Source organism: Seriola lalandi, unplaced genomic scaffold (genome assembly GCF_002814215.2).
Source record: "Seriola lalandi dorsalis isolate HSWRI2012SDOR001 ecotype SW California unplaced genomic scaffold, Sedor1 jcf7180002054901, whole genome shotgun sequence".
Taxonomy (NCBI): Eukaryota; Metazoa; Chordata; class Actinopteri; order Carangiformes; family Carangidae; genus Seriola; species Seriola lalandi.
Genome location: NW_019525453.1, coordinates 5,555,356 through 5,580,456, shown reverse-complemented (window position 1 = coordinate 5,580,456; position 25,101 = coordinate 5,555,356). Strand labels below are relative to the sequence as shown.

General features: G+C 41.3%; 1 protein-coding gene across 4 annotated transcripts in view; it reads left to right on the top strand.

Moving 5' to 3' along the window:
* Positions 1–25,101, top strand: part of cdc42bpab (CDC42 binding protein kinase alpha (DMPK-like) b) — a 73,792-nt gene that overhangs the window by 34,006 nt on the left and 14,685 nt on the right. For all 4 annotated transcript variants that reach the window (XM_023430076.2, XM_023430075.2, XM_023430074.2 and 1 more), the window contains exons 4-20: positions 1,823–1,918; positions 3,425–3,573; positions 12,140–12,233; positions 13,145–13,345; positions 13,676–13,814; positions 14,439–14,548; positions 14,689–14,768; positions 15,490–15,668; positions 15,899–16,021; positions 16,174–16,307; positions 16,561–16,682; positions 16,870–16,990; positions 17,334–17,444; positions 17,975–18,222; positions 19,943–20,048; positions 23,553–23,677; positions 24,826–24,931. In XM_023430076.2, the coding sequence (XP_023285844.1) occupies positions 1,823–1,918; positions 3,425–3,573; positions 12,140–12,233; positions 13,145–13,345; positions 13,676–13,814; positions 14,439–14,548; positions 14,689–14,768; positions 15,490–15,668; positions 15,899–16,021; positions 16,174–16,307; positions 16,561–16,682; positions 16,870–16,990; positions 17,334–17,444; positions 17,975–18,222; positions 19,943–20,048; positions 23,553–23,677; positions 24,826–24,931 (2,244 nt within the window). The remainder of the gene's footprint in view (positions 1–1,822; positions 1,919–3,424; positions 3,574–12,139; positions 12,234–13,144; positions 13,346–13,675; positions 13,815–14,438; positions 14,549–14,688; positions 14,769–15,489; positions 15,669–15,898; positions 16,022–16,173; positions 16,308–16,560; positions 16,683–16,869; positions 16,991–17,333; positions 17,445–17,974; positions 18,223–19,942; positions 20,049–23,552; positions 23,678–24,825; positions 24,932–25,101) is intronic.

Below are 25,101 nucleotides of genomic sequence, written 5' to 3'. Positions count from 1 at the left end.
GAGTATCACTGACTTTTAAAAACTTCTTTTGCGGAGTTGGTACTGATCACAGATACTGGGCCAGTGCAGCAGAATTGGACAGATATTTAAAGTAAATAATCATATAAGGATTGATTTATTAAAAAAGCGTCTGCTGTCTAGAGAAAGCACAACCCTCGATTATCCACCTTCATATCAGGCTTTTGTTGATAGATGTTTGCAGAACATGTCACTGCCTGAGCGGCGCGAGCTGTCGATGCATGTTTTTCTCATCGACCTCTTCCTGACGGTCTGACATTCCTGTTGGTCCCCTGGGTCTTCAATTTTCATGCCTCATACGTCATCGGCCAAAACTAGTCCCTGCTGTGTGTGTGCAAACGCCTGGACATGGGAAACGATGTAGAACAACAGATGTACTGTAGACACTTACACTATAAGCATGTAACTGCTGTTGTAGACAGAGGACATCAAAGCACGGGGGGATTTTACATGTTGACATTCACACATTCATTTCTTTCCTTTCTGGTATAAAATTGGGGATCATATTGTGTGGGGTGTTGATTTATATTCCCAAACGAGTCATTCATTTATACAAAAATATTCTAACACACAGAAAACCTGACCTGACCTTGTTTACCTGAAGTTCAAAACAAAAAAATCTGTGATAGCATTTCTTTTTTTATGTCCTCCTGAATTTTTGAACCAATCGGTTAAGACATTGTAGCCTGAGGAGTATTTTTATTTTTAGTCAGCACATTCAGACTGACTGAACAGTGAGAGGTCAGGGTGCGTTTGGAGACATCACACATTTTTCTGTGCATGCATGTGGTTGACTTTTACAAAATAACCAACTGTTCAGCTGTGGAAATTTTGGTTTCAGTTTTAGTTTGTGAGATTTTGAAGTGATTTATTGGACATAAGGATCCGCCGCTGCAAGTAATATCTTTCCGTTCTGTGCCTCTGTGCTGGTGACAGCCGCAGCCAAAGGCATTATCTTTTTGGGTTGTCTCTCCTTCAGTCCGTCCGTAGAACCCGTTCTCATGATTCTGATATCTAAGGAACGCCTTGAGGGAATTTCTTCAAATTTGGCAAAAACGTCCACTTGGACTCAAATTTGACTGGCTTAGAATTTGGTGGTGATGGGTCAAGAGACATGCATCTGGTAGGCGGTAATTCTAGTTTCTAACTGTGTTACTGTTGTAGGTCCAGCACAGTTATCATGTCCCTTGCCTTTTACTTGTAGATTCACGCATTAAAGCCCTTTTAGAATACAGTTTAACTTGGAAAACAAAGGAATCAGGTTTCTGTAGCAAAAATCTAACTACGTTAATCAGGTTTCATTTGATTAAGGGGTTATGTTTAAGAAATCATTTATTGCAGGCTCCATGTTGAAATGTCCTTCAGCTAAGATGCTGAATCCTTGTGAATCCCAAGCATGCAGCTCTGTAGAAGGTCCTGAACTTTGACCTCCCTAATGTATGGGGCCAGAGATGTCACATGGCATATTACACTGATACATGCGCCACAGAATTTGGATCAGGATTGTATAAGAAAATCATCCCACTTCTCTTCTGTTCTTTGGTTAAATAGTAGGTGTCACTTAAATACCAACATTTGATTTGATTTCATAAGAAAATCGTTTGCCCAGGAAACTGTTGATAAATCATCTCTGGTAGAGGATAAAGTGGTGTAGGTGTAACATGGTTGATAAATATGGATAACTGGCGCCTTTGCTTGGCACATTCTAACTTGTACAACTGAAATAGCCATTCTCTCATATTATTGCCTGTATATGTGATATGTAACCTTTGTTGAGTGTAATGTTTATTGCATCTTTCTTTAGACGGCATGTTTTCGGGAGGAGCGTGACGTGTTGGTGAATGGGGACGGTCTGTGGATTACCACCCTGCACTATGCCTTCCAGGATGACAATAATTTGGTAACACAGTATTTTCTTTCTTCTTCTTTCTGTATTTGTGTGTATCCATGAGCAGCCACCCTCCTCCGTACACAAGGTTCTTTCCATAAATTTCCTGCCCGGTATTTAACCTTAAATTTCTTTAGGAAACTATAAACCTTATCAGATGTATCAGACACCCCACCTTACTGTGCTTTTCAGCACATTCAAATTATGGTACTTTCCAAAGTAACACTCAGTTTTCTTGTGAGTAGCTCCACCTGCCACTTTCACCAACTCACTCCTCATTTCATTTTTAGAATACAGCACCTCTTGTGCACATTGCCTGGTGACGTGCCAGACACTGACCAGCAAATTCAATTCTCCCCACTAAGCACAACATGACTTAGAATTGTAGCAGAAGAAAAAACATTTATGCTGAAGTCCAAAAGAATGAGTTTAGAGCTAGGTGACTGGTTATTGGCCAAGCTCTTCCTCACTTCCATTGGCTGCTGGAGGCAGTCGTCCTCTCTCTAACCTGACAGTCTGCCCTCTCTGTGTGACCCTGAGCTCAAATGCCAGGACTGCTTGTCATTCCATTTCCCACATTCTCACAACAAATGCTTCACCCTGGACACTCCCCAAGGCTTTAAAAATATACACCACTGCCCGTCTAGCCGTCTATTTTTAGGAAAACCCTCAAAAGTTAAGAACCATTTAGGCGCTCGACTGCCTCAGTGCCCCTGTGTAATAATGATACTGTGAGAAAAAAGGGAGAAGAGAGAGGGTGGAGGATGGGGGAGAGAAGGGTGGAATATTTTTGACTTCCTTGTGTTACTCGTGTTTGTTTGTTTTTTTCTACATAAATGATATCACAGTTTCACACTTTTTTCTTTAAAATGTGTTACTTTTACTTTGGTTGCTCATGATTTCTGTTCATGTCCTTAAAGGTTCTGTAAATTAGATTTTAAACAATAATAAAGCAGCCAACAACTGTTTTCTATGCAAATATATAGTGAAGTAATGCCCCCCCCCACGTTTATAAACACTCAGGAGGTACCGCCCACAGGTGAGATGGTGCAGTTCAGTACACAGCGTTGAGGTGAGCGCAGCCTTCCAGAATTTCTTTTACTGAAGAAACCACTTTTTCCGTCTAAAACTACCTCCAGCAAAGAAAGAGATAACACCAGAGCACAGATGGACTTCTGGCTCAAATACCGGTGGGACACTGAACCGTCAAAACATCCAAAAAGTTTTTACCTGCCCCGTTAGTGTCCCAGCAGATAAGTCCAAGGCTGAATTTCTTTCTCAGTCTGACTATGGAGCCAATACTGGTCTGACTTTACTGAGAGGAGAATGTACATGTTTCCATGAGTGACGGCTATGGTAGGCATTGTAACATTAGCTAACTTGCTGTTAACCTCATTATGAAGATCTTAAGCAAATGTTGCTATCGCTAGCTAGCTTCCTGCCAGCAACGATCGTTTAAAGAACCTTTATCCGTGCTGCGTTTCTGTCTCTTATGTCTTTGTCTCTTTGTCTCTCTAGTATCTGGTCATGGACTACTATGTGGGTGGTGACCTGCTGACTCTGCTCAGTAAGTTTGAGGACCGACTGCCGGAGGAGATGGCCAAGTTCTACCTGGCTGAGATGGTGCTGGCCATCGATTCTGTTCATCAGCTACACTACGTCCACAGGTGAGGAACAGGCAGCGTGTGTGTGTGTGTGTGTTTGTGTTTTGTGTGTGTGTGTGTGTGTGAGTGTGAGGGTACACATGTGTGTAACTATTTTCTGAGAGAAGCAGACTGAGCAATAAGTCTGATGATGGATGTTCAGTGTATTTACATTATTCTTGCTGCGTGGGCAGTTTTCCAACTGTGGGGAGCCACTGCAGCTAAATAAAAATAAATGAAAACAGCGGAGAGAGGGTGTGTGCAAAGGTTTGTCTTCAGTCATCACTGAAGCTAGTCGATACCACTGACTAATTATAGAGTATATTAGTTTGTGTTCCTGTGTGTGTTATTATTTCACTCTAGAAAATTGACATTTGAGGTCAGGTTTGTGTGCGAATGTATGTGAGAGACGGGGTTTAAGTGCTTTACAAAATAACTGTTGTAGTCTTGTGTGATGTTTATGTAAAGCTGTCATGTCAGCTGCTGTTGTTCATTTTCACGTTCAAGTCCCTGTCCTGTTTCCAGTTACAGATACTTCACTTACTTTCTCTGATTCTTCTGAATTACTAACTACCCACCTAAAAGAGCAGTCGCATGCCGCGGCTCTTGAAAATTTTTTCTTCTCTGGTTCTAGACACCAGAAGAATTTTTCAGCCAATAGAAAATGCCCCTGGGAGCAGGAAATAAAGCTGTGCCAGACAGGAAGTGGTCACATCGGGCCGTTAACATAATTAAAGTGTCGCTTTCGCCAGGGGCTTGACGCAGCAATTTCGTAGAGGGAGCACGGGAAGGATGAATAGATGGAGGGAAAGATGAGAGATATATATAAAATGAGGGAGGGTCAGAAAAAGCGCAAGATAAAGTAGAGACTGAGAGGACAGCAGGCGTAGGATGGTGGGATAACATGTTGGGTGTGTCTCAAGTTGTTGGATGGAAAGAGACATACTAAGAGACGACAACAGAGTTATAGTGAGATGTAGGTATGAGTGTATAAGTAGAGAAAGCGAGTGAATAAGAAGAGAGTGGGGAGCCACTAATTGCACGGTGTTATCTGGGGGGCGTGGGTGGGGATTGGCAGCGGCAGCGAGGAGACGGAGAAGTGGATGGAAGGAAGGAAAAAAGGACAGGGAGGAGGGGACAGCGCTGCTTCTCTTTTAAGTCCCCTCGAGGATGCTTTGGGACAGTAATGATGGGGTATGAGGGGTGTGTGGGTGGGGGTGTGGTGCTGTTACCTCCCCCCCGTGTACCAACCCCCAAAGTCCTCCTTCGCTCTCTCACTTAACACACATACTCGTGGGAGATTTGTCTGCTTGCTTTGTAGAGGGTGGAGACGACCAGGCAGGTCCCCTGAGGAGGGTGTGTCCTGCTGGCCGGTCCTGTCTGATGAGTGTGTGTATGTGTGTGTTTGGATGCACGTGTTGAGGGTGTGTTTATCTTAGTGATGTGTGTGTGTGTGTGTGTGTGTGTGTGTGTGTGTGTGTGTGTGTCTGTATGACTAAGCTGAGGGACAATGGATTAACCCTATAATTTAAAGGCTTTAATGTCCATTAAACCTAAAAAAAAACATCCACCCCATATTCATTGCTCACTTTCAGTTGCACCACACACACATAATTAGGCCACTATTAGTGAATATAAATGAGCAGGTTGTGGTTATATGACAGGGCAGTAGCTTCCTCGCTTTTCTCTTAGGAATCACATTTTCAATGATCCTGTGATGTCAGTTTCTCCAGGGAAAAAACCGAGGTGCCACTCGCATGTGACTCGGTAGCAGGTCCTCATCTAGACGGTAAAATGCAGTCTGTTATCACAGCGCGTAAAAATACTGTATCAACTCGAATAAAAGACAAGGCTATTTATAAGATTACCAATGGAAAAAGATTTTTGTAGAAAAGAAACATTTTGAATAATACACAGTAGGCAGATACCCTGTTTAACATCTTCTATATGTACTGTCACATTTTAACAAAAATACATAAACGATTAAAACCAGCCTATATGTAAAATACAGTCAAGCAGCCTTTACCATTTCCATTTTATTTAATTTTCTGTTTTTGAATTTCAAAGAGAAAAAGCATTGTGCATTTGTTCTGTTGTTAAGTTTTATCTTAACGACAGCTATGGTATCAGTCATACTAGTTCTCTTGGGAAAGTTTCCCCAATCCAGCAATAAGCCACTCAGCATAAATCCCATATTTGTGTAACTGCTGCTAACAGACATGCCTTCATTAGGTCAGAATCATTATTTCTGGCAGTTAGTATTTATCAGACTTTTTGTCTCATTCTCAGATCGTATGTTCCCAGGGTGTTTCTGCTTTAGAGACTTCAGGGGACTCATCTGAAATGAATTTGTTCGTGGCAGCAAAGCACATTGCGCAAGCCATGGGAAACACCTGCGTGTTTAACTGAGCTAACTAAACACTATTGTTGCTGACTAACTCTAGCACACTCACTATAAACTCACTAGCCAAACAAAATTGAGGCTGCAAACAACTTATAGTGCGGCATTTTGTTGATGTGATAGAGCTCTGTGAGCTGGGTACTTGCACCATTCACATGGAAATGTTTACTACTCAAAAAGAATACTACCGCACTTCTTTAAATTATATTTCAGGCCAATACATTATATTCATCAAATGTAGTGGTGACCAAGTTGTGGGTCATGAAGTAAAATAGATTATTAGTTAATGTTTGTTTTGCCTCCACTGGGTGAGAATAACAATAATATGTTTTGGGTCACCGGATGGAGCTGAATTTTTAATTTGGTTTGCAGGCTTAATAAAAGGAAGAGGTTTACATACCCCTGTAGTAATATAAGTAGAGCCAGAGGAATATATCATAGGGAAGAAGCAGTCCTTGTCATCAACTCCATCTCCCCACCAGGACGCTTAATGGTTTTTTTTATAGGGCTCAAAGGTTTTCAAGTATCATCCAAGACATAGTACATAAGTCAGTGTGCTTTTATGTTTATGTATATATCACTGGGCTCATTGTGTGCCTTATGCTGTGTGTAGGGCTGGGATGGTTGTTTGTTACTTAAACCTACTGATCCCACAATGCCCACAATACCCATTATACATCCAGAGAGGTTTAATGGATAACCACATCGGCATAAACGACATGGCAAAATTTCTAATTTTGGACAACTGTGTATTGTCTCATGGTATAAATCATCATAATGCATTATGTTATTTGTGCCCATGACCAAATTAGTCTGTGGTCTTAAATGCAGCTCTTTCTTGTTTTGTGAAGAAGCTGACCTTGCACCATTGTTGGCCCATATTAAAATTAGTATCTGCTGCCGTGTTGACGCTGATGAAGTTGAAAAGAGCCCAGATGAAAGAAATGAAGAGCAAAGAGCGTTGAGGTCAACCTTCTGTCCCCCTCAGCCGAGTCCCATGAGAGTTGGAGTGTGTTAGAGTCAGATGCACAGGGAGACTGTGTGTGTATGGGTGAGTGTGTTCATTTATTCAGTGGTCAGTGATCTGCGTGGCCTCCCAGAGGGGCCTGACAAACGTTTCAATAGGCCAACTCAGCATGGCTTTGTACTGCCTAGCACCACATCTGTCCACCATGAGAGAGAGAGAGAGAGAGAGTGTGTGTGTGTGTGTGTGTGTGTGTGTGTGTGTGTGTGTGTGTGTGTGTGTGTGTGTGTGTGTGATAGGGGGATTCTGACAGTGAGTGAAGAGATGGGGGTTGGTATAGAGGGACAGGTGTGTGCGTGTGTGTGTTTGTGTGTGTGTGTGGATAGCAAGGGGGGGTGTGTGTTGTGATGATGGAGAGAGGAAGACAGATAAGATCACAAACACTCAAATGAAATAGGATGTTATGTCGGGGCGTGGCAGTTAGCATCTCCTATGAGTGTTGTGTAATTGTGTGCATGTGTTTGCTCATGTGTGCGATTAAGTGTGTTTTCCTATTGATTGCAGCCTTTGTGTGTTTTATTATTGATTAGAGCCATGTGTCTCTTCACAGCCCAGTGATCTAAGCAACAACAGGACTCTCTCTCTCATATACACACACACAGACCACAGACACACACACACAACCATCATTTATCAAAGGGCTCCATTTACATTGTTAACTATATATCTGACTTCTTGGATATTTGAAGTAATCTCCAATTTGGACACTTAATGAAAATACATTAATAGAGAGACTGATAGGGTGGCGTTTGTGTGTGTGAGTGAGTGTGTGAATGACTGTATGTGTATATGTCTGTGTGTCAGTATCAAGTGATACCAGAAGTCAAAGCAGTTCTTTGAACCATATGTTAACAAACGCTTGGCTAGAGCCATGTGGACATGCCTTGTCTATGCAGTGTCCAGTGTTGCTGCAGGCCACATTGTGTGTGTGTGTGTGTGTGTGTGTGTGTGTGTGTGTGTGTGTGCGTGTGCGTGTGTGTGTGCGTGTGTGCGTGTGTGGTGTGTGTGTGTGTATTGTGAGGTGGCATCCAGATGGCCCTCACAGATGGATGCTGTGGTCTTAGAAGAGATTACCTCCCTCTATTCTCGTCTCTGCGCTGCTCCTTAAGACCACAGGAGCCCTGTGACACAGTAGCCCAATTAGCTACGCTAACTAGCCTAGCATTAGCTTAGCATTATCACCTTTCTGAGGCTGAATGTGAGTCAGCTCTTGCGCTGTTGGCCTCCTGTGGTGTTAGCTGGGGGCTTTTGCGTTTGCGCCCTGACCATCAGTGGGCTCATCACGAAAGCAGGTCAGGAAGGTGTTGGTAACGGAGGAAGGTGGTAGAGAGATGCTGTTGCTGCTAAAGAGAGAGAGGAAGAGAAGGGAGTGGGGAGACAGGGGCTTTGCTGAGTACTAAATGGTTTATCAGCAGCAGCCACCCCCCCTCTTACCCCCACTGTGCTGTTTGTCTGCCACACACACATAAGACAAGGCAAGGGTCAACTCACGCTGTCTGCTCTTTGGCAGACCAGAAGTCTCCTGAGCAGATTAAGGTCTTCCAGCAATTGAGGCACCTGTGTATGTACATACACACACATATGCGCACACACATCCACCTACAGATCCACGTGCTCCCAGTCTTGTCCAAGCATTACGAGTGTCATTCATAATTTGTGAGGTCTACACTTCGTGTCAAGCTGATCCAGATTCTGTGTGCAGAGGTCAGGGTAATAGATCACCACACTAGTTATCACACATTACTCTGTGAAGTGGAGACAAATGTATTTTAAAAAGTTAGAAATTGTATCCACCATCCGAAATATGGGATATTAATGTTGTGAAAGCTGAACTTATTACATTTGACTTAAAACATCAGGTTTCTAGTTAATAAAATATGAAATGGTGAAGTCAGTCTGTGTTTATTTATTTACGTACATGAGTTATTGTTTAAATCGTAATGTCCATCAAGCGATTCAAACTTTGAGTTCAGGGCACTGGCCTTAATGCTACAGATCTGCCATCGAAGCTGTTGTTTCCATGTAGTGAAACAGAATTGACATTTCCTTCAAAGGTTAAAAATGTTCCACAAGTTCTGTTTATAACATTTTACAATTACAAAGCCAAAAGCCACAAATTTTTTCCAGTGATTGTGCCCAAGTTTTTGTCCTCTTGCTCAAACCTTACATTATGTCTAGGTTTTGAGTTGTTAGAGTTAAGGTGAAGGTTCATAACAGAGCAGTGTATCGTCCAAGATAAATGTCCTTTTAGAGACATTAAACTTTTATCGGAGTAATCTTAATCCCCCATCGCTGGGTTTTATGCTCTCTTTGATAGTCTGACCCTGAGTATACATCATGTCAGTTGTTTATGTGTATTTGCGCCTGCCAAGTTCATGTTACTCCACATTGGTTGCGTGAAGGTATGCACTTTGGTACAGTATGTGGTTTCCATCCAAAATGCTATATACAGCATCCACTTTGGAGAGTGATGTCCAATCTGGAACTCATCAGTGCGCAGTCAAGCTCTTTAAAAAGACTTCTAAGTAACCCACGATGCAAACAGTGATTTTGTAAAGAAGTAAGTGTCAATTTATATATATATATGTTTCAGTGCCCGACTTTTATGTGTCTATACAAGTCACATATGTGCACATGTTACTTAAATCCGTAGTTTTATAGGTTGGTGATTTAGTGGCGTCTCTGAAGCAGAGAGATAGCTAGCCCACCCCCTGCTCCAGCCCTGTGAGATAGGGTTATTAACACTACTGGAAAATGACAGGGGCTTCACATGTGGCTTTGAAGAGGTATCTGACTGCAAACCTAAGAATCAAAGCCTTCTTCAAAGCCAATTTATGTCTGTTGATTCTTGAAGAAAAAAAGGCTTAGGCTTTAGTGTTAATAGTCTTAGGTTAAAAATAATTTAAGAGAAATGTTAAGTGGAATGTGGCAATTTCATAAGCTTTAATTGATTAATTTCTATTACTTAGGATTTGTTTTCTGGGAAAAATTGATTGTTTTGCCAGGCAACAATATCACATTGATTACAGTCCATTAGGAGGCACTGGAATTTATTACTGACTTCACTGTAACTTTACCAGACGGACAAATCTTGCTTGAGGCACTTTCTGAAAGGTCACAAGCAGTGCAATGACTGAATAATCCAGGTGAGAGGCATTGCCATTAGTAAATATATAAGAGAGAGAGACCATTTTGAATGTTTTGAGCTAAGAGGCCATGTTTCCTCCTCTTATCAGCATCAGTATTAGTGTTCTGTTGGTGTGTTTGTGTATGAGTTAGGGGGAGGGAGTGTGGGGGTGTGTGCTTGTGTTGAACATCAGGTTTATTATTTTAAGCGGAGCCATGCTCACATCACTGGACAGAAATAGCACCAGCTCAGCTCTGTAACCTGTTACATCAAGTGTGTGTATGTGTGTGTGCGCGTCTGTTTAGCTGACTTATGAGCTACACTTCATCTCCGTAACCAGTGTCATTGTGTGTGTGTGTGTGTGTGTGTGTGTGTGTGTGTCTTTTCACGCTACACCAAAGAGTTTTTTTACGTGCCCTCCATAGCATGTGTATTGAGGCGTGTCGTGGCTCAATGTGTTGATAAGAGGGCCTCAGACACAGGGCTCGCCGGGGTCTGCCCTCAGGGGAAATCAGTGGGGATGGTCAGACCAGGACAGAGGATATATTTAGCCACGATGGTGGGATACAGTAACGTCTCTGTTTCGTGCCGATTCAGGCCAACGATCATTGGGGTTATTTTCTGTGTTTTCACAGTTCTTATTATGTGGATTCCAACTAGAGACACATAAAGCAGAGAGTCGCCCACCAGAGACTGGAAGTACACACAGGGATCTACATTAACACAATTAAACTGCCATGTAAGACAGTATCACCAGCAGCCCAACAGAAACAACCTGTCAGTGACCACCTGCTTTGCGGATGAATTCCTAATCGTTTTTTAGAGACTTAGAAGTTGGTAACTTACAGGACGTAGACATAGTTTGAAATAGATGTAAATAAAGCAGAACCCGCACAAAGCTAATTTCCTGGACAAATCTATCTTGATAGGTTTGTGATTGTTAGCACATGGAAATGAAACAAACACTGGGAAATTGTGGTCAGCATTTTTTATTTTTTCTGACATTTTATAAACGAAAGGAATAATTAATAAGGACAATCATTTTTAGTTGCAGCCCTTGTGGCCACCAACCCAATGCTGCTGCATTATTCAGTCTCCCAGCCATGTTGATGACCCTATCCCTTTCTAAAAAACGAGTTTATTGGTTGAATAGTGAAAGTATCTGATGAGGTGTTCCAGCTGCTGTAGCTGCCAGACAGAAAACTCTTGGTCTGTCTAGCAATTAATCCAATGAACTGGAATCAAGCCACAGTCTGGATCTATATTATAAACACATCATCAGCAGTAGTAATGCAGAACAGATGCAGGTTGACAAGAAAGTCTACAGTGGCCACCGTGACCACATCTATAAAGGAATGTGTTGTCAGTATCTCCCGCCGCCGCCTCCCACCCAGCCCGTCTCTGTTCACAAACACAAATATTGTAGGAAAAGGGAACAGGGGAGTGTGTCTGTTTAGGACACAGTTTTTTTTTTCCGTTTTTTTTTGCGAGTGGGAGTGTGTTTGTGCACTGCATATTTCCTCAAACAGACTGCATGTTTTTGTGTGTGCTTTGAATCTGTGTCCTATGCACACACACACACACACACACACACACACACACACACACACACAAACACAAACACAAACACAAACGTTCTGTCTGTACAGCTAATTCCCACAACACAGCTCTAGCAATTTCCAGTGTTCATTCTTTTGGTCAATTTAGAGTTGTCATGCTGCTGATAAATGAAGAGAGGGGAAATTACACTTAATTGAATCGCAAATAATATCTCAATTATTATTCACTGGCTTTACAAGCAAGTTAAGACAAGTTAAATTTCTTTAGGTCATGTAGTTTAATCTGACGATAATTGAAGGGGAGTTGCACCGTAATATGAGATCAGGGTTGTGTGTGTGTTTTAGATGTCCTATAGGTATTGCTTTGTTTGGAAGCGCGTCTTGTTTTCTTCATCATCTTCACTCTTCTCGGTGGAATCACTTGCTCAGTTTGGCGTTTCCTTCTTTTCACCTCGTCTTTTCTCTCTGGTTTCTTTCAGGGACATTAAGCCCGACAACCTTCTGCTGGACATGAACGGCCACATCCGCCTGGCCGACTTTGGCTCCTGCCTCAAACTCATGGAGGACGGGACGGTAGGTCTATTTTTTTTTTTTTTTTAACCACACTGCTGCTGATGCCTCCTCCTCTGGCCAAAGCAAACATACCAGAGCTTTACTGACCTCCTTGTCAACCCCTAGGGGTCTCCCAGGAGGAGTGTGTGGTTCAGCTGCTTGGCTCTGCCTTATTATTCAGACAATTCTCCTAGCAAATAAAGGCCCCTCTCCCCACAGGTTTTATATAAAAGGAAAGTGAGAGGATGAAATAGATGATCAAAGCAGGGCCTTGGTTTGTTCTTCTAGTGTTGATGTAGTGTTGAGGTTATATGACCATTTGAAAAAATAAATTCAGTGATTGTTGGACACTCCTTGGAACTTTGTTGTAGATTGAAACATCCAGATTGAAGCTTTGAGTGATGATAAGAGTGGATTTCTTTGGTGTTTCATCTGTATAAAAGCAACCTCCTGAATAATAAAGACAGATGATACCAACATGTGATGGATCCAAACTCCAGCATCTGCTTTTTCTCTTCCACCGTGGAACGTCTGGCACTTAATCTTCATGGGCTTTTATGAAAATTCATATTTTTACATTTTGAAATGTTCAGATTTATGGCTTTGATTTTCATTCAGGATTCCTGCATCAAATTTGCATTCTCAAAATTGTGTTGAAATAAGGTGAAACAGAGCTGCAAATGAAAAAACTATTTAGAAGGGAATTCATCCTGTAATTGGGATCTGAAAGTTCAATATGCTCTTTGTTTGGTTGTTTGCTGTTGCTGCAGTGGTGGTATTTATCTTGCATGTTTCCAAGACTTCAGTCTGTAACTCATCATCATCTTCACTCTTATTGCTGTTAGGCTGAACTTTAAAACTTAAGGTCTGTGCTTGTTAGTATGTGAAATATTGTGGATCAGTTGCTGACTTGTGTTTTGTCCCTCCACTAGGTCCAGTCCTCTGTGGCAGTGGGGACTCCAGACTACATCTCCCCAGAAATCCTCCAGGCCATGGAGGATGGGAAAGGCAAGTATGGGCCTGAGTGCGACTGGTGGTCCCTGGGCGTCTGCATGTATGAAATGCTGTACGGCGAGACCCCTTTCTATGCAGAGTCCCTGGTGGAAACCTATGGGAAGATCATGAACCACAAGGTAGGCTGATGGAGGTTGATTGATGCAATACTAAGAAATATCAATGCTATAGAAAAAGGATGATGATGACGATGCATACATAGAGATGTACTGTGTAGAGTTTGTAAAAGCTAAAAGACGAGATAATTAGGTAAAACAATGGTCGAATGTGTGTGTATAGAAGAACTATTATACACTATCATCTTGTAATTGTACAATAGTACAAGAATTATGCTATAGTAGAATTTCCTTTCAGAAATCAGAAGCACCATTAGATTATGGTTGTCTGTGTTCTATTTTTGAAAAATGAAATGTTAAATTTTATCATCTCACGCCTCTTTATTTGCAAAGGAGCGATTCCAGTTCCCACAGCAGATATCGGACGTGTCAGAGGATGCAAAGGATCTGATTCGCCGGCTCATTTGCAGTCGAGAGCACCGACTAGGCCAGAACGGCATTGAGGACTTCAAGCAGCATCCCTTCTTCATTGGTACAGGCTACAGTCTAACTTCACAGATGTGACAATGTCTTCTGTGGTTTGAATCTTCTCATAGAAATGTATATTTAATTATACGTATGATAATTGTTGTATATATTTCAGAATGTATTTTAAGTCTTTATCAGTCCGATCTGGTACCTCTTATCACTAAATAGATTTTTGTCATACTGATTCAGTCATACACTCATATAACACTGAGTAAAACAGTGTCAGCTCTCTGTCAGATACAGAGGAGCTTCGCTGTGGAATAAGTATCGTCATATTCGAAGAATATCTTTGTTTCTCACCAATTTAAAATTTAGCCATAGAGCTTATTTGATGAGACTACTTTAATGGCTGCCTTTCCCCTTGGTATCTTTTCTAGCAGTTATATATGCTATGCTTCTTATAAGCAACTGACATATCTATGTATCTTGAATGTATTCAGTGTGCATATATAGTTTAATTGTATACTGTGTATATTGCAGTAGATTGAAGAATGAAAGCATTAGCATGTTTCTTTACCAGAACTTGAAAATCCTAAAGAAATTAAATCTCAAAGATTTATATTTTGACTCCACAATATACTGTATTTCTAACAGGTTTAATGTAACCTGTAACCTCTCTTGTGTCCAGGCATTGACTGGGACAACATCCGCACATGTGAGGCCCCATATATCCCAGAGGTCAGCAGTCCTACAGACACATCCAACTTTGATGTGGATGATGACTGTCTGAAGAACTCGGTAAGGGATCAACAGACTAGGACATACACACCAGAAACTCTGTCTGTCTACAAATGTATTAATATATCTTTATAATGGCATGTATCAGATGTGATTTGCAGCCTCCTTAACGGATGAAACTCTCCTTTCTTTTTTTTTAGGAGACCATGCCCCCTCCCTCTCACACTGCCTTCTCTGGCCACCACCTGCCCTTTGTGGGCTTCACCTACACAAGTAAATGGTAAGTGCTACCAAGGAAAACAGACATATGAATAGATATATGACTGAAGAGAGATGAAAAAGGTATGGCACCTTATTATTATCTTGTTTCCGATGTAATTAGATGTCATTAGAACAGACAGATTTCCCAGAGAAGTTTACTCTCTGCATCACGTTCTTATCTCTCCATCTAAAGAAGTGTAGGAGTTTTAAATTAGCCTCCCTCCCTAATAAGGTGATGTTCATGACTTGCAGCAGATTTTCACATTGAAGTGTTACTCATGAGAAAGTGACCAGTTACTTTTCTTATCTCTTCATGGTTCAGTGATAATGGCCTTTTCCACCCCACTCCCCCATTCTGTCTCTTTCTGTCTCACATCTTCCTTTATGTCACCGTTGCTCCTTCTGCACCCTCCCTCCACCTCCTTCTTCCATGACTCAACATCCTTCCATCCCTCAACTCATCACTCTGTTGTCCGCTTCTCTTTCCTGTTTCTCCTCCCCTGCTGTTTCTCTGTCATTTCCTTCTAACCTCTTTCGCTCCTTTTAACTGAACACTTTCATATTGAATTTTCTGTCAACACCATTATTTCTCAACTCAATAAATGTCTCTGTCTTCCCTAATCATGAATCCTCTCTGCCACTTTGTTCACTCTCTTCAACGCTGATACTGGCGTTGTTCTCATGCATCTGACACCTTCTTCTTCATTATCTTACTCCGCTCTCACCCTCCTCTCCTGTAGCAACCTATCTGACCGGGGTTGCCTGCGACAGCTGGGAGGGGAGCCGGGTAAGGTAGTTCAGGACCAGTTGGACCTGGATGTCCAGCGAAGCCTGGAAGACAGCCTGGCCACCGAGGCCTACGAGAGAAGGATCCGTCGCCTGGAGCAGGAGAAACTAGAGCTGAGCCGTAAACTGCAAGGTTAGGCTGAGGAAAGAGTCCATCTGTTTTCATGAAGTGTCAAATCACAAACATGTGCACTACCACGCTGCAATTTGACGCTGAGAGAGAGGGCACACGTTAATGCATTAATTGTTAGTTCAGCATACCAAAGCATGCACACATACAGAGGTATTTCCTCCTCACACCAATGTTTGGTTTAAAAAGAAAATAAAAAGCATAACTGATTCCTTTGTCCTGACCTGCTGCAGAGTCGACTCAGACCGTGCAGGCGCTGCAACATCCAACAGGAGAGGGCCCCATCAGCGCTAACAGGGAGGTGGAGATTAGGAGTCTGAAGAGCGAGATCGACATCCTCAAGAAGCAGATCGCTGGTCAGGAATTCTTTGTTCATTTTACTTAAGCTGAGAAATATTCAGGACAGGACAGGAGCTGTCAGTGATGCAAATAAACCGATCAAATTTCACCAGATTTCACCAACATTTTCATTTGAACTCAAAATGTCATATATTTGTTTGCATGTCAGACTCGGGACAACTGGAGAAGCAGCTGGAGGATGTGACTTTGGCCCGCAGAGACCTGGAGGACTCATCTAAACACGTTAAAACTCTGGAGAAACAGATGAAGAGCATTACACAGGAGCGAGACGATCTGCACAAGGTAAAATCAGTATTTCATTTGAGTGACTGTGTGTGGACTGGTGTTTTGTTCAGATTCATTTAGATACTGTGCCCATCTGGCTCCAAGTGCCTGAAGAATTACCCATAGCTACAGCAAAAATTATCCATAGCAACAAAATGCAAATTTGGACTTAAAGAACAACAATGCCAGGAAATGTTCACACTTTTACTAAATCAAGAAATGACAGGATTGTGTTTGAATGTCTTATCTATACTGTTCCTGTTGTGGTCAGGACCTTGTGGAGGCCAGCGAGAAGCTGAAGTCTCAGTCGAAAGACCTGAAGGAAGCTCACAGTCAGAGGAAACTGGCCATGCAGGAATTTTCAGAGCTCAATGTGAGACTCACAGACCTCAGGTAAAACCAGACTTCCTAGTTTTTCCGCAGTCACAGCTTTTTATAAAGAATTTTAATACCATATTGATATTAACAACCGAAAAACATACTTATATTTAGTGTAATACATGTGTAGAAATATGTTTCTCAGAAATGCCCATGTTTGTTACTCACTTACTAACATTTACACTCGGTTGTGACTGAACAGGTCGGACAAGCAGCGCCTGGTTCGCCAGTTGCGCGATAAGGAGGAGGAGATGGAGAGCCAGAGTCAGAAGGTAGAGGCTCTCCGCCTTGAGGTGCGAAAGGCCGAGAGGGCCAAGAAAGAGGTAGAGTAGTCTCCCTGTGGTTGCTAGCACACCCTCTTCTGTCTCCATTCACTGGTTGGTGCATAATTTAAACTTTTATTGCTGTCTGTGTATTGTACCTGTTTCACCTCTAGAAGTTTTTATAGATAATTCACACAGTAGATTAGAAACAGTGTTGCAGTAGCTTTATTCCATAGTATAATATTGTGTTTCTATATTGTTATGTGTGGTTTGAATGTTTAGCCTTTGTAGTATAAAAAGAAGGCTACTTCTGCTAATGTTTGAATATGGGTACACGCGGACAAAATTGAGTATGACGTATGATTTCTTCCAGTCACTTGAGTATGTGTGTGTCCATCACCAGATGGAGGCGCAGGCAGAGGAGCAGGCAGGAGAGGCTCAGAAAGAGAGGAAGCTGAGAGAGCGGAATGAGCAGTACAGCCGACAGCTGGAGGAGGAGCTGGAGGGGCTTAAGGTAAGTTTGCAAACACACACAGCCGCACATTAAACTGTCCTGCAGAGACTCTGTGCGTCATGTGCAGATACAAAATAGTTGGCATTATCCGATTCATGCTTCTCATGAATCTGTAGTTGTCAGGGTGTGTTCAGAGCATGTTAATTTACGCACTCAGCTCCGACTGGACAGTTGTTTTCTGACATATCCGCTGCTGTCGGACACACCAACAATGTCGGCGATATGTTGCCACATGTCATTCGTCTTTTTTATGTCTCGGTAACTTGTCAAAGACATGTTCTAGAGAGTTGGGGAGCTGGAAAATGCACAGACCAGCTTTTCCTCCATTTGGTTAGATTTAAAGAAGTTCCTTTGCATAGGGGAGTGAAGTAGTAAACAACTGTGCCGCAAGATGATTGCGGCTGGCATTCGTCTGGCTCACGCTCGCACTGCATCGGAAGATATTTATTGATATTGAAGCTCCTCATCTTTTCATCTCCTCATCTCTGTTACTCACCAACTCTACTTCTCTCCATATTCCCACCGTCCAGCTGAAGCAGGCCGGTCCCTCTGCCACTCCGGCCTCGGCTGACCAGACCCAGGAGGTGGGACGTCTGCGAGGAGACTTGGAGAAGAAGACGCTCCTGTACGAGGAGGAATTGGCTCGTAGGGAGGCTCAGCACAGCACCGAGCTGAAGACCCTGCGCAAGGAGCTGAGGGACGCTGAGAGCCAGCAGCTCGCCCTGCAGAAAGAAATCCTGATGCTTAAAGACAAGCTGGACAAGACTCGCCGTGAGAGGTATCTCCTCAGTTTTTTTTTTTTTTTTTTTTTTACTACTTTGTAACCTTCATTTGGTATCACCAGTGTTGTCTGATTAGGACAAAATTGCTGTTGATATCCTTTATCCAAAATGTCTAAATTGTTATTATATTATTTTTCATGTTGTCTTTTTCAGTGATGATTCCATGAGGTAATTACAGTTACATTAAAAATAGTTTAATTCCCTGTCTGGTATAAATGTGTAGTAACTGTGAAGTGCTTTTTCTTTTTAAACAGTTAATATAGCTATCACCCCAGAATTTAAAAGTTATGTTATCCCTAACCCAACTAGAGTCGACTTCTTATACAGGTAACTTCAGGGCCTTGTCCGGGAGTTCTCAAGTATTACCATCCCTATTAATTCACTATTAAAATGCAGAAATATCAAGAGTTTTATCCCAAAGATGATATCCACCATTTCACAGAAGATATTGTCTTCATCTTTATGAAATGGTTGCAGATAGATATGGTCTTGAAGTGGATAAGGCTAGAATGAGAGTTTTTGAAATATCTAAAAATTTATTTCTGGTGGCAAAAAAAAGAAAATGACGTAAAGCTTGGTAGAGTGAAACCTTTATTTGTTTTGCTTCAAAGCACACAACAGTTTCCACACTATCTTGATGTTATACACAGGACAGTTTTAACTTTTTAAGAAATTTTAACAGTGAAAAAGTTGAAGAAAACCAAAAGCAGACAGACAAACCTACTGTAGCTATCCAGGCAGTATGTAGCTTGGTCCTCTTAGTCTCATGTTTACATCAGTTGGTCACATTCCTGAGCCACAAAAATTAAAGTTAAAAGCCAAGCAGTGGCTGTAATGATTTATAAACTGTTGTTTTACTCAGTTATCACAATCAATTGAGGATATATATTCCTGAATTGAAATGACATAGCAACTTATGGAACTGACCCATTGTGCCTTTAAGACCTCTGAGTGCACTATACTGAATTACTCAATAGTAAAATGAGGGCAAAAACTGGAAAAAGAAAACCCACATAGCATTCTGTTAAAATGCGCCAACTCAGATATTAAATACCAAGCAATGAAAAGAAGTGAACTTATTTTTCTGCCTCTGACCCCCTGGTAGGTACTCAGGGGCACCTGATCCCACTCTGAGAGCCGCTGGTTTAATCAAATTTTAATAAAATCTTGTTTTTGAGCAGAAAGCTTCAGAGCTTTGTTTTTGTAGCTGCTATCCTAACCTTCCTGTCTGGTGTTACTGACATGTTATTCTCACTACTTTCTAATTCATTTTTAAACACACCGATGTATCAGATTCTAACTGCATTAATGTGTTTGGGCTGAATCATGTGTACCTGGTCTTAGTACCAAGCCTTAGATTTAGGTTTTGTGAGAAATGTGTAGAGCCCGCGGCCCACACAAGAACAAAGGTAGGAGGATAGACGAGGCTTCATGAGGGAGGCTGAATATTTGATTGTATGTTTGGTATGTTTGTACTTATGTTATAAAAAACCACTGCAGTAAGATCATTTGATTTATTATTTTAATGTAGTTTGACTGTTCAAAAACCAGCATTTCAGTTTTAGAGGCAGGAAACTGTTCCAGCAAACCAAGATCTGTGAATAAAATCCCGTATTCATATTAAAATGACAAAGATTAAAGTTAGCGAATAAATAAATAGATAAAGTATTCACAATGTCACAATTTTAACTATCTATGTATGTGTGTCTCCTCCAGCCAAAGCGAACGGGAAGAGTTTGAGACCGAGTACAAGCAGAAGTATGAGAGGGAAAGAGTCCTGCTTATTGAAGAAAACAAGAAGCTGTCCAGTGAACTGGATAAGGTAAAATATCTGTTAATATATACACACATAATGAAACAAAAAAAAAAAACACAAACAAAGTCGGGTTTTCTCTTTCTCTTTCTCAATCTTTGTTCCTCCTTTTATCTGTGTTTTTCTGTCTTGCTTTTTCAGCTTTTTAGTGTAATGTTTATCTCTCCCACACACACACACACACACACACACACACACACACACACACACACACACACATATGCAGAAAAACACAATTCCCTCTAACCCCAGGTAACCCTCTTGGTCGGCCCAAACTCTTTCATCACATTCCTCCCTCCACCCCCTCTCTCCCTCAGCAATGCCAAAGAAATCACTGTTCAATATCCCCCATAAAAACACCCTGTAGCCTCCTACACAGTCAGATGGAATGACTCTCTGGATTACGCTCTGTTGACTTTGGAAGTGGCTTTTGGAAGTTCAAAAAGGCTCCCAATTTAAACAATGTCTTAGAAGTGGAAGGCATTTTGACATATGGAATAAAATGTCAGAGTGTTTTATTTAAAGTCTGCAACTGATGAAAAAGAAAATATCTTGGTGAAATGGAGAGAAATATGGACGTGGGTGCCGCTGGAATGACAGAACATATCACAGTAGTTATTTATCTTATTATTCTGTTGTTTCACCCTCTGAATTATTATATTTTTAAAAGATAAAGCACTAAGGATGGATTCAATCTTTCTAGTTGTAGTTCTTCAAACCGTTTGGAGTGTCTGAAAATATTATTGTTTGAGTAGTCTTATTTTTTTGAAGGCGGCACTAAATTTCAGCAGGGTTTGCTTAGTAGCAAACTCAAGCCACTCCATCTTGAGTTATAATGGGTTTTCAGTACGGCAGAGCGAGCGGGCAAATCTCAGAAGTTTATTTTCTGCTGTTGACAGGATCAAATTGGTGATGAATGTGGAGTGAGAATTCAGAAAGACAAGCTCTGTGAACAGTAGTTCAGCCAGACACTAGAGACGTCTCCGGTGGCGACTTAAACTATTTTACCAACTAACTGCTTGTATTGAAATGAACAGGACCTTCTGGTATTGGTCCAAATCTCCTTGAATCCCTTTTTTCTTTGAGGCTTGCTTCTACGAGTCTTTGGAGCAGGATTCACTAGACTCTCTTTACTGCACAAACTTGTCATAAAATTATTTGTTTGTCATAATTTTTACTCATTTTTTTCATGAGTAAGTATGTGTGCGTGATCACTAGCACAATCAACATCCTCAAATTGCCATATAAGGCTACATGTTCATGTCCATTGATGTGCATTCACAAAAATTTCACCGATAAAAAGAAGAAGGGAAGCACCGTTAGTCAGTGCTAGACGTGACACATAAAACACTTATTAGTTCAGTTGTCTATTCTGTCATCGTAAAGCTGTGAAGGATATATAGAGAGAAAAATTTGACATGAAGCTAGATGACAAACAACATCTTAAAGTAAAGTAGTCCACAACTAAAGTGGGAGGTAGTCGAGGAGATGTTAAAATTGAGGTTGTACATCTGGACAGTGAACTGCATGAAGGCCCTCAGGCAGCTGTTGAAGCAAACTGGACACTGTCATGGCAAAATACAACCTGTTTTTAAACCTCTCCGTGAATTCAAGCCATGATGTGCACCTTGCTGATACAGTGAAAAAAATATTAATTTTACATTTGATTTGTTGCTAGTTACGCATTTGAACTTAAAATTTATGATGCATTTTAATTTTGAGTCAAGCAAGTGTTTCCTCCCTGTGGATAAGCAGACTCTGTACATTTCAGGTGACAGGTCTGGACCACTTGTGACTTTGGTCCTTGTCTTAGAGAAAATGATAACTACAAGAAAATTGGTGAATGCAGCAAGTTTTCTTAAATCATTCTTATGTGCCACTTAAGAATAAATTTGTTTGTATGAGTAGTTTCTGCATGAGGCTCATTATTTTCTTTTCTTTACTGTCAGAGCCTGCTGGCCGAAAGCAACAGCTACAGCTAGCTTAATAGCCACATCCATAATTTATATGTCAGTTCCACACCTGGGAAAACATCTGTGGGGTTCTAGGTGCAAGCATTATAACTGCTACGTCACACTTGAAACATGATCCGCAGACTATTGCATCCCACGTTTCCCTATAGGTCAATATTGTTTTAAATTAACAGTAAAAGGCAAGAGGCACCTTCCATTGTTGATAAAATGTCAGCAGAGATAGACTACAGACCGACTTGTGATGTGATGACACCAGTTGCAACACCTGTTCTGACCCATGAGTAATCAGTCATTACTACATTATTACACGACTACTTAGCACTCATGAGTCAGACCACACCCATCTTCAAACTCTCGAGCTTTAATTTTCATCTCGGCTGCACACCTGTACAGTTTTGCAACTGATTCTTGTGAAGACACTAGTGCTTTGACAAAATCTGTCCACAGACAAAGTCCTTAGAACACATAATAGGTGTACACATGTGACCACATTTTGTCATGATGACACACTCTCTCTCTCTCTCTCTCTCTCTCACACTCACACACACACACACACACACACACACACACACACACACACACACACACACACACACAGACTCACAAGATGAAAACAATACCAGCCCTGCTGTCACAGCTGTTAATCAAGTGCACTTTAAATGATTTAGTATATTTTGAACCATACAGTAAGTACAATGTGTTTTTGGTGAGTTGTGGTGTGTATGTGGTTTCCTAGGTGACACCAGACTGCTGTTACACTTACATTTAGTCATATATGGAGGGATTACATCACTGGCAATCTATTACAGAATGCAACATGTGTCATTTTGGTGGGATCTTATTCAAAGAGTCACAGTACATACTGGAAAAGCCAACATTTAGTTCACCCCATGTTTGTGTTTATTTCAATGGCTCAGAGCCTTTAACACAACAATAGCATTGTTTTTGACCTTGACTGTCCTCACAGATCCAGTTACTCCATACAAACCAGCTCCAGGACTGGAAAGCAATTACAAAACAATGTTAAATTGCTGTCTAAGCTTGCACATTACATCACAGTATTGACAGTTTAAAAACTCCAAAATTGTTCCCACAATGTGAGGTATTCAAGCACATAATAAGGCAGTTTGAGACATGTAATGATGTCACCATGGTTACATATTCACACACCTCTCATAGCAAAGGATTCAGGAAAACGTTTTGAGATTAATCCTGCTCCCTGTCTGTGTGTGTGTGTGTGTGTGTGTGTGTGTGTGTGTGTGTGTGTGTGTGTGTGTGTGTGTGTGTGTGTGTCTGTCTCTCTCCATACACCTCCTTTGCAGCACTGTGGTTGAGGATCTGGGAGTTCAATCATAAACTCTGTCATAACATTCAACAATGGGCTGATTAACTTTACACATGTATATATTAAACCAGTCATCATGTTCAAGGCTGAGCACCTTTACTTGTAGTCACACAACCAACTTAACCTGTTAGACTCATTATACAGTGGTACAGTTTTTTTAAATTTATATGTGTGTGTATGTGCTTATTTCCTCAGCTTACAAGCATGTTTGAGAAGGTGAGCAGCTCCAACCGGCAGCTGGAAGATGAGATGAGGGAGCTGGCTGACAAAAAGGAGAGTGTAGCTCACTGGGAGGCGCAAATCACAGAAATCATTCAATGGTGAGACACTGATACACACACACACACACACACGCACTCTGTAACTTTATCAAATGTTGTAAGTATATTGTAATGTCTTAATGATGCTATGGCAAAAAGTGAAAGCTGGCTGTGCACACAGACACATGAACACTCCCATGTTGTCTGGTAGTGTATCGGGTTCATCGACACAGTATAACTGCAGCATTTCTCACATACCTCTGAAGATCTCAGAGCAGCTTGACCCTTCCTTCCTCTCAGATCACTTCCCATTGCAACTGACACCTCGCCAGCTGCTCGGCCTCCCTCTGTTGGACAAGCCTGCAGTCTTCACATAGCAAACATACCACACACAGACATATACACACACACACACACACACACACACACACACACACACACACACACACACACACACACACACACACACACACACAGCTAACATGTACATACAACATATTCTGGAATGTACTTTAAAAGAATTCAGTGAGCCATGTTGCCCCCTGGTGGACATGTTGTGCTACTACTACGAATAAACCAGGAAATGGGATGTATTAGTGGGTAAAATATTGTTTGTAATCTTTTTATCATGTCTGTTTTGTATCTGAATTTTGAATATCAAAACTGTTCTTAAGTGTAGAGTGTGTGTGCTGGTGAAAGTCAGCGTATGTTTGAGTTAGCGTTAGCTTGAGTTTATACTTTTAGCACTGACAGTGTTTATTCAGCTCAAGTGTTGGGGATTAGTGAGCTGCTCGGAGCTACCTGAAGACTGAGCGTGTGTCCGTGTCTGTTGTGTGTTTGTGTGTGCGCGCTGGGGGCACTTAATGACGTGGAAGTGATGATAAGTGTGTTTTGGGGTCACAACACACAAAGAGCATACAATAATGCCAGGTTTTCTTAAAGGCAGTGTTTACATAATGTGTGTTTGTTTTTCATTTGTCTTCATGAAAGATGTTTGTAGAAAGGCTCTCAAGTAAAAAAAAACAAACTTGTGCTGAAACTGTTTATGTGCTTATAAGTGTGTGTTTTGCTGAAAGTAATTTAATGTACTGTCAAAACAGTTATTAGGTTCTGTTTTTAGGCCTTTAATATTTTTAGCTATAAAATTTGGTATTTGCAGTATCCTCACATGCATAGTAACGCAACCATGTTATTTGTGTTTGCTGCAGGGTGAGTGATGAGAAGGATGCTCGGGGCTATCTGCAGGCTCTGGCCACTAAGATGACAGAAGAGCTGGAGGGACTGAGAAACACCAGCCTAGGAGCCAGAGCCACGGTGAGATTCAAACACTGTTTTCAACTGTTGGAGATGCTGCTGAGTCAAATAACAACCCGTGTTAATGTTGTTGTGCAGGTGTTCTGTGATTTTCAGTTGAAAATAAATACAAAAAGAAAATTAGATTTTTAGAGGATGATTGAATTCATGTTCATTAAGATGAAGCTTTA